This window comes from Notolabrus celidotus, chromosome 11 (genome assembly GCF_009762535.1).
Source record: "Notolabrus celidotus isolate fNotCel1 chromosome 11, fNotCel1.pri, whole genome shotgun sequence".
NCBI classification, from domain to species: Eukaryota; Metazoa; Chordata; class Actinopteri; order Labriformes; family Labridae; genus Notolabrus; species Notolabrus celidotus.
The window spans coordinates 19,592,561-19,602,299 of NC_048282.1; the positions used below are offsets into that span (position 1 = coordinate 19,592,561).

A 9,739-nucleotide genomic window follows, 5' to 3' on the forward strand; every position below is an offset into this window, starting at 1 on the left:
ATGTCGCGAGGCTGAAAAGGTACTTTATTGAAGTTTGGGGGCGAAGAGGGAGAAGGCCGAGTTCACCTCGAGGACACATTTTCTGTCCCATTAGGCTCATTTCAGTCTGGATGGCCGACCTCTCCCACCCTGTGACCTGGCTCCCTCTCTGTACGTGTACCTTCTGTGTGTGTGCGCGCTGCTCCCCCTTGGCCTCGGCTTTCTTTGGGGTTTATTCCTTGTTGTGCCCATAGAGAGGCCTGCGGTGGGGCATCAGTGAATGTGTTCTGTCCCTTTGTTAATCAGTGTAACGTAGGACAGTGTTGAACCCTCGGATAGATCTGGTATCTGCTGATCCAGTTGACCTGCAGCGTCCAGAACATGCGTCTTCTATGTGTTAGGTCCAGCAGACCGTTTCTAAACCGAACTGGAAACAATTTGTGGCAACTTTAAGCGGATGTAACGAAGTGTTAGCACGACTACACATGGTTGTAATAATCTAAAAAGTTAGGAAAACCATGCATCAGTCTTATTCCGCATTGTTCAAACCTCTGTTGAGGTTTTGTGCTGGATTTATTTTGTAGGCTTTTTTTTTTTTTGCTATATGTCCCCAATTGACGCGTGTAACTGATCAAATTTAAAAATAGCTAAAATTAGCGTCAAGCTTTAAAAATGTCACACTTCCAGAGGTTAGTTACATTCCCCAAAGTGAACAAAAACAGGAGGCAGTAAAAATAGCTGTCTCTGTCACGTGACTTCAGTGTGACTCGGGAGAGTAACAGGCCTCAGGTCAGTACTTCCACTCAAAACTAAGCTGCCAATTATAGCCAGGTGTTTGTGACAGTATTGGGACAGTTGGTCATTGTGATTAGTTTATGGACAGGGACCTTCAAGATCAGTCACAAAAACCTTCAAACTTTCAAACAGACACGCCACTCCTCCTTAAAACTTTTAGTTTGAACCAAATTCAAATTTCCCGCATATAGAATAAACAATAATATTGTTTGGGATTACAAATCAGGTATTCTAGATGTGTGCGTAATTGTTTTCGAATGCGTAACAAGTAATTGTATTCAATGATTAATTGTAAGCTTTACCTTTCTTTCTTATACTGCAATACTGCATTATTAGACAGCACGTTTGGTCCTGTTTTGTGTGTTTAGGATCAAATATGCGTCAGCAGCTTGTCTACAGAGCTAAACAGCTGACAGATACTCATGTCCAAACAAGTCATCTAAGTACCCATCATGTCAAATTCAGCCCCTTAAAAGAGGGTCTCAGATTACACTCTGGACCAAGACTGTGTGTCTCTTCTTGTTTAAACTTCTGTCACTGAAGATTTTATTCAAATCGAAAGAGAATATGATGGAATTTCGCGTAGATTTTCCTATTGTGACTTTTATGGTGATTTAGGATTCAGGAGGCTGTGTTGTGTGATAAAGTGGGGTTTAAAATAATTTCAACAAAAGCTTATGTCGCTTGTCAGTCGTAAATCTGTCAGTTTGTTATTTAACTTTGGGGTTATGTGCACAGACTTCTATTCTATAAATTATTTAGAGTATTTACGTGATATTTGTCATCATATTTAGAGCCCACTATATGTACACTTTGCTTTTTACGTGATTTATGCAAGCAAATAATTCATTGTTGATATAAAGTTGAAACTTGTCTAGTCTTAACTGTCAGGAGATGAACATGAATTACAGAAACAACAGATTAAAGTCACTTAAAGGCACATATTTTCTCTTTTTAATCAATGATCTTTACATTTAAAATAAACTCTTTGGAGTTATCATTGAGCCATTCAGGTTCAAGTGACAGTAGTATAGCTTTACGATTGTGTAATTCTTAAGCTCAGCACCTTACAGGGACTCTGTAGGTTTCTGTGTTTGAAGTTCACTGTTTAAATTCTTCCACTCTTACTCAGCTTCTAACTGCTTTACTGTGACTGGGGAGACTGTTGAATCACGCACATGATTTCAGCTCACAGTGCACCGCTGCAGGCTGCAGCCTGTGATTTACGAGCACCTCGGGCCAGGACTCTCTCTTTGAGGATATAAAAACTTTACACAAACAGCCATCGAAATGTTTGAACAAGAGCAAATCCGAAACGAAAATGATCCGCTGTTTTGACGTCTTTTTTTATTATTATTACCTGTTCTTTATTGTCAAAGCGTGTTTTTAAATGTTTGATTCTCTCCTCTCGTCTCAGGTGAGTGCCTTCTTCGACCACTTCTCTTTGTACTGAAAAGTCCGTGCTGTTGTATTGTGAGGGTGTAGTGTGTTTAAACGGCAGCCATGGCAGATGCATAAAGGCTGAAGAGTTGAAACAGGGGTCACGCTGCTATTTTCAAGGGACACAGAGGCTCTAGCGCATTGACCAGCAGTGGGTGTGTCATAAATCCGTAAATCTTTCAGGGCAGCAGATGCACCACGTCTTTTCTTTGTGTCAGTGTCTGTATGTGTGTGTCTGTGTGTGGCTGTGTGTGTGTGTGTGTGTGTGTGTGTGTGTGTGTGTGTGTGTGTGTGTGTGTGTGTGTGTGTGATGGAGGCAGAGTTTAATTAATTTACATAAAAGTAGATTTTAAAACTCCATCAAACATGTTGAAGTGATTTACTTTCAGCGCTTGCAAACATTTCAGAGCAGCTTGGATCCACTCTCGTGACGCAAGGCATGATGGCGTGCGTAAAGTTTATGTCACCATAACGCCTCGCTGAGATATTCTTCATTAGCCTATTTGCTGCATCGTTTAGGACCTCAGAAATGACAGTCATTTCCCTCAGTTCAAGGTGCCACCGAAGGCCCAGGCAGGCACTAGATTGAGTTATGATTATGTGATTCACTTTTCATTAGCACAAGTGATCTGAATATGGGATCCGGAGACTATAGATCCACAATTACGCACAGGTTAAGTGAAAACGCGCTCTTTTTTTATTGGATTTGCTCTCTGGAAATGATTCGCTGCCGGAGTTGTGTAGCCACATGTTGCATTTCTGCTGCAGTCTTCTCGCGAGGACAGCTGCTGGAGTCATATTTTTGTGCTTGAGATGCAACTGATACTTTCAAAATAAGAGACAAATCGCAAAATAAACGGCTCACATTTCCGTCAAAATTGAAACCACAGGATTAAAATCAGCTGTTAATTCAAGAAAGTTTGTCCAACCACATTAAATGTATGGGACCTTGTCATTCTCTGATTATGTGGTAGGATTGTTAATAACAGTTTTGTTTTTCTAATACTAACCTTATGTTCTGCTCTCATCTGCGAGCAAAACTACAAAAGCATTCAAAACAAAATAACATATTTAACAATGCACTTTATTAATAAAGCACATTTTAAAACGATAAGGGTTGATCCAAAGGGCTCTATCTGGTTGATTCGCGCAGCTAGCATAAGTCAAGTCAAAATTATTTATAAAGCACATTTAAAAGCAGCAGCAGACCAAAGTGCTACAATGCATAAAAGACACCAAGTAAAAACCAAAACAGCTATAATGAAAAAGTGAGACAAGACAAATAACTAATAAAGGATAAGCATCCGTTGGTTAAAGAAATAATATAATGTAAAGCCTAAGCAATACATAGTGTTATTAACGACTCCTACAACAAATGTATGAGACACTGTACATGATTTTTCAGAGGAGAAATGTTTTTGAAAAATGTTCAATGCTGCAACATTTTTTACTTGTCTATCCTGAAAAAAAAACCCGTTGTTTTCTCTTGAATAAAAAAAAAACCCTTAACACTTCCAGATTCATTGTCTCTGAGCTGCAGGAATCATGTCCTCTGCCCTCCACACATACCAGGCTGGCTGTAGGCTACACCCTGTCTGCGCTTTAAGCTACACCCAAATTAATACAATATGTTAATGCACACGCTCATGCAAAAGTCAAGACTTATTTGGGAAATTGACAGTGTGTGTCTTTCCTTCACTTATGAAGTACAGTGTGCAAACTCTGGTCCTTTCATTTCACTCTGCATTGTTTACAGCAATATAGGGCAGCGGGCCCATAAATCTTCCGCGTGCTCTGCAGAGACAGCGCCATTTGTATGCACCGTTTTAACCGACAGCATCCTCTGCCCATTAACGTCTTCTCCCAGCTCTCTCTCTCTCAGTCTGCTCTTATCTGTACTGCTCTGTCCCCTGCAAATACATCCACTGATCCGTGCATTGAGCCCTGAAAACCAATTATGTGTACTTGTAAGATTAAGGAATATTTAAATTGGAGGAAAAGAAACAAAAATCTGGGAACTGCGTTGCATTCTGCAGATTCTCCCTCTCCATGCTACAGATATTCACGTTCCCCCTGCACGTTATTGGTCCCAAAAATAAAAGTTTATCGACGGTTTCCTCGCTTGTTTGTGTCAGCAGGCGAGAGAGCGCAGAAGGTAAGGAGGAATTGTAAAAGGGTTGACACCCAGAGCGACCGGCGCGCTTTTGTGTGAGAGAGAAAAATGATTTATTGCCACTGAGGCGGTTCAAACAGAGTTCACGGAGAATTGTGGTGGAGGCGCGGAGGAGCTAAATTATGGGCTTGCTGAGCTAGTATATCATAGATTCTATCTCACATTCAGAGAGTGTGTTCAAGGGTGTGAGGCAAGGAAAACAAAAGCAATTTAATTACGTTCCCCCATTTCAGTCAGGCCTGATGCATGCTGCCTAATTCATCCCTTAATAATAGTAATAATAATAATAATAATAATAATAATAATAATAATAATAATAATAATAATAACAACAATATATTATTCTATACCAAATACAACGCGATAATAAATGTTAGTATTTCTTTTATTTTTACTGCCTGAGCTTAAATGAATTAAGCATGTTTATATATATATATATATATATATATATATATATATATATATATATATATATATATATATATATATATATATAATTATATATACGTATAGGCTATTGCTTCTCGTGATTACTAATATCCAATACTATAACCTACAGGGGACATAGCAGTTGCACTGAGCGTAAATTTTTAGATCAAATATTTCATTCATTGAAAAAAACATCCAAGGACGTCTCTCCTGTGTGGATGTTCAGGTGAAGCCTCGGTGATAGTGGCAGCAGGGGTGAAACGGAAAAGGGGGAAGGCTCCTCTTCTTCAGCCTGAGTGCATAATCCATCACCGCAGAGAGACATCTAAAGAGGGTCTTCTCGACAGCTTTGTTGTACTGAAACACCAGAAGCAACTTCTATCCAGAGCCTGCTTCTAATACAAGATTGATACTAACACAGGTTATATATGCTAATATTGCAGCCTGCAGAACCCTCTCGTTTTGAGAGCACTATTTAAAAATTTTGTGAGTGCTTCATTATTCTATTATCTATCCACTTTGTCCTTTGTTGAAATTAAGCAACCATGCTTTATGAGGGTTTTTCCCCCCAGAGTAACTCAGTTAGGCCACACTTTTGTAGCTTTAATCCAAAATAATTACCCCAGGAATATTTATTATGCTGTTTTTATATGAAGTTGTAAAATTCATATCTTATTTAAGTGTTTTGCATCTTTATTGCTGTATTTCAGAGTTGCTGGTTGACTTCTCAGTGTGAGGGAAAACTGGCGCACAGAGGCTACTCAACATCTCCTGTCCTTTGTGCAGCAAGCAGAGTGTTTACCAGCAAACGTTTCTCTGACAGGCAGGGACACTTGATACTGTACTTCAGTGATGCCTTATTAATGCAAATACGTTGTATCCTCCTATAGAAAAAAACACACTAATGATTGCCTCCTTTGTCTTTGTGTGGTAATGACTGTCAAGCCTTTGTTTGACCACTCCCAGTGAATCCTATTAGGCAAAGCTACACTACACTTCCACTACGACAGTTAAAGCATATGCTGTTATAAAAAAAAAGCCCGCCGATTTTTAATGGGAAGTTAAATTGGTTGCAAACTAAGTTATTTTAAATGATTTGTTATGCAGGCAAAAAGCAGCCTTAATACACAAAGTCGATGGATATGGCAGATTGTAACATAATAATATAGCCGGTGAAAATATAGCCTTGGCTATTTTATCATTATTTTATTGAGAAAACACACCCACGTCTCTTATTTTTAAACGTTTCAACATAAAAAAAACGGCTACAGGATAGAAAGATTTGGTTAATAATCCGTAATTTTCCAGTGTGTTTTTTTCCAGATCATAGACGCAGCCCTCCTGTGGCAGGAGATCCTCGCTTTGCATCCGAGAAAAAATAAAATCTACCACAAAAAGTTCAGGATGTGCAGCTCCGTCTCTAAACGCATCCTGACATGAGATTTCCGATTTAACAAAGAATAAATATTCAATTTCTAATAATACGTTTCTCACCAAACAACTCTTTGACGGTCTCCCCCCTCTCCTTCATTTTTTCTCTCCCAATCCGTAAACACATCTCCCTGTTTTCTTTCCCTCATTACACACAGGTTGGCGTCTTTTCATATTCCGTTGTATGTGTTTTTTTTATCCCTAGGTAAAGACTCGCAGGCTGCAGCGCATAGAAATGTTGGCTGAAGAAACATCGCAGAAGCTTCTTCGGGCGTCCCAAGTTGCCGGCGGATTACTTTCCAACTCCAGAGCTCTGCCATTGGAGCAGGAACCCACGTGACTACGGCACCCTTCTGGTAAATATTATTCAAATGCTCCACATGGTTACTCCAAGTGCTCTTCCCTGCATGCCTTTCTACATGCAGGTTAATTGTGATCGGATATTAGACATACTTGAAGTCCTGGTCTTTAGTGCTGCTGAGGGATTCCTGGTTTTATTTGAGACAGTTTGATGAGTTCATGGACCCCCAACTGTCTGCCCTCCCGCTGCAGCTGCATGGCAACAGTTTGGCTATGAGCTCTGGACAAGTGCCAGAACTAAACCCTGGATACAATGAAGGAGGAGGAGGCCAAGAAGCAGAACTTAATCAGCAAAACATGACCTCCTTTGCTCCTGTCAGTTCCAGGTTGAACCCAGGTGAACACTTTGAGAATCCACCTGAGCCTGTGGGTCACTGCCACGCCAAGGACAAGCTGGACATCAAGAGCAGAAGCTGTAGTGTGCTCACCATCTGCCACTCAGGAGTCATTTTCCCCTGGATGAATCCACGGACGACTGACTCTCAACAATCTGGTAACTCCTGCTTTGTTTATTGACTTTTTGTAGCTGTAACTAATGGGACAGAAATGGCAACACAATGTTTATTAGGTGCTCTGATGGGGTGAATCCAAATCTGACCTTATAAGCCCGACTTTTTGTTGCATGACGACAGCACTACACAGTCCTAGTCATTCATGCATGATTACTAATTTATAACAAGCTAAAGTCTCACTATAGTTATAAAATGTGTCACCTGCATCATTTATTGTGCGTTAAAGTAGGTTCACCAGATGTGAAGGCTATCTCTTTACTGTTTGGTTGATTAGGTTTGTATGGGCATCCTTGTTGTTGTTGTTGCAGCACAGTCAAAACACATGAATGTCACTTTATTGCTTGTAGTTCTTTGTTCATCCAGTCGGGAGGCAAATTATGGTGGTGCTGAAGAGGCCAAGCACAAACTTCCTGAACTTCCTGGATTATTTTGTAATCTAAATTAATGTAAATAAACACATAAAATTGCTTTTATTTTAAACACTTAACACAACCAAACTAGATAACAGTAGTGTTTAGAAATTATGTTTATTTGGTGTAATTTCCAATAAAGTGTCACAATGCATTTTACAGAAGACTTTTACATTGAGAGCAGATATCCATGTAAAACATTTGGAGCAACATTTTCTTTTTCTTTTTCATTTAAAGCACATTGTTATTTTTAAAAGACCAGCACTACATTCAAGCTAGCATACAACCAGGAAGCTCCAATCTGGCTGAGTGTTGTTAAGCTGTTTCCTCTCTTAGGCCTTATTAAGTGTCCATTAACCCCTTCATGTCATGTTGTTATCAACTGGCCCTGGTATCGCTCATATACATGTCAAATGGAACCTCTAATGGTGGTTATTTTCAGTGCTGCTCCCAAGGTACCTTTTAAGTGACTGAGATGGGGATTTGACAGGTCTGCTTCCGCGTGGAGCTGTGATTAATGTGGCCTGTCAGGCTTGCCGTAGTGGAGTCAGATGTTTCCCCCAGACTGTTTCTTCAGGAGGTAACTTTCCCTGAACACATGACACAGTAGACAGCCAGTCTTATAGAGTGTCTCAAGCATGAGTGAATACACAGGAGGAGCAGAGGGCCCTGCTTTATCCCGGGCTGATTGGTGGATGATTAGCATTGGGGATGGGATTGTGGAGGTTATACCATTCAGGATAGACTTGTTAGAGATGTGGAACTTTGCTTTTAACTTCCTCTCTTCTTTATGTGCTTCTCTCCTGCATCAGTCAGTGGAGATGTGGCTGCAGCAGCGGATCTATCAGGAAGAGGAAGTGCCAGGAGGGAGAGGACGGCGTTCACGAACATCCAGCTGCTGGAGCTGGAGAAGGAGTTCCACTTCAGTCCTTACCTGTGCCGCCCTCGGAGGATAGAGATGGCTGCTGGGCTGCAGCTCACAGATCGGCAGATAAAGATCTGGTTCCAGAATCGCAGGATGAGGTACAAGAAGGAGCACAAGCATGGAAATGTGGCTGGTTTGTCCCAGATGTCTCCCTTTGACCCCTCTCCCAGCTTATGTCCAGACCTCCTGAGGTTTTCAGACTCTTGTGCTGTCAGAACCTCTTCCTCTGCAGAGCTGCACTGCATGGATTATGCATCTGTCTCCTGCAGTAGTGGTCAGTGTTTTCAACCTCAAGGTCTGACCCATGTGAGCTGCATACCTCCATCTGTTGGTCCACTGCACTCCTGCACGGATGGGGATAGTCATCACCATGCCGGCATTTCAAACTGGCCCTAGAGCCCCATAATAGCTGCCCCTCCTGTGCTCATCAAAACCTCACCAATACATCCACTTTCACTTACTTATAAAAGACCTGAGGACGTCTGATTAGCCTCCCTGGGCTGGAATCCCCCCAACACAGCCGCTCACCGTTCATGAAACATTTTAATTAAACTATGTGAATGTATCTTAATTAAAGGAGAGCTGCAGTGAAATCATTTGTGTTTCCCAGGCACAGAAACTGGAGACTGCGGGTCTTTAAACTTGTTGTTAATAATGTACACAAAAGGCATGCACAAGATGTTGAAGCATTTTTTAACTACATGTTTTTTTAATGTGATTTTGTGGCTGGTAACAACATCGTTGCATGTTTAATGCATGTGGGAATCATACTATGAGGGAGTTTTTTATATTCTCTTGTCATCAAAGAGCAGCTAAGTGGCTGTAATAGATTTTTTGGCCTCTCTTTCTTCATAACTTTAAACAGCTGACTTTTTGTGTAAAATGTGTAAAAAAAACAGAGAACCAGAAGAATGGTCGCATTGAATGATGTTTTATTTTTGTTAAAGCCGTTTGAAGATAGGGCAAGTCTTTGATACTGTTTCTTGTTTAACTGAGATGTCACATGCTGTACATGCTTAATAAATGCATTTGGGAAATCTGCAGCTCTTGTGCACTGTTTACATGATTCACGGCTGATTAAAATTACATTTTTCTCAGTGATATTTCATTATCAAGGATTCCTAGATTAGATTCCACATGGAAAAAAATGAGAGGGATTCTGTAATCAAATTAAGGCATGCCTCATATCCATTCAAAACTCTGCCGTATTGTGCATTCAGGTTGCACAACCCTGCCAAACAAACCTCTCCTTGGCTCCTGCCTCTGAGTTCACCGCCATTAATCA

At 40.6% G+C, this 9,739-nt stretch overlaps 1 protein-coding gene across 1 annotated transcript; it reads left to right on the forward strand.

The window, feature by feature from the left end:
• Positions 1-6,610: 6,610 nt before the first annotated feature.
• Positions 6,611-9,497, forward strand: LOC117821137 (homeobox protein Hox-C3a-like). Its single transcript, XM_034695211.1, has 2 exons — positions 6,611-7,100; positions 8,342-9,497. Exons 1-2 carry the CDS (start codon positions 6,767-6,769, stop codon positions 8,848-8,850), a joined length of 843 nt encoding a protein of 280 aa, XP_034551102.1. The 5' UTR covers positions 6,611-6,766; the 3' UTR covers positions 8,851-9,497.
• The last annotated feature ends 242 nt before the right edge of the window (positions 9,498-9,739 follow it).

Excerpts from the sequence above, each read along its gene's own strand:
- LOC117821137 (XM_034695211.1), top strand. The coding sequence starts at position 6,767 with ATGGACCCCCAACTGTCTGCCCTCCCGCTGCAGCTGCATGGCAACAGT. Across the intron at positions 7,101-8,341 it reads GACTGACTCTCAACAATCTG|TCAGTGGAGATGTGGCTGCA; the intron begins GTAACTCCTGCT and ends CTCCTGCATCAG.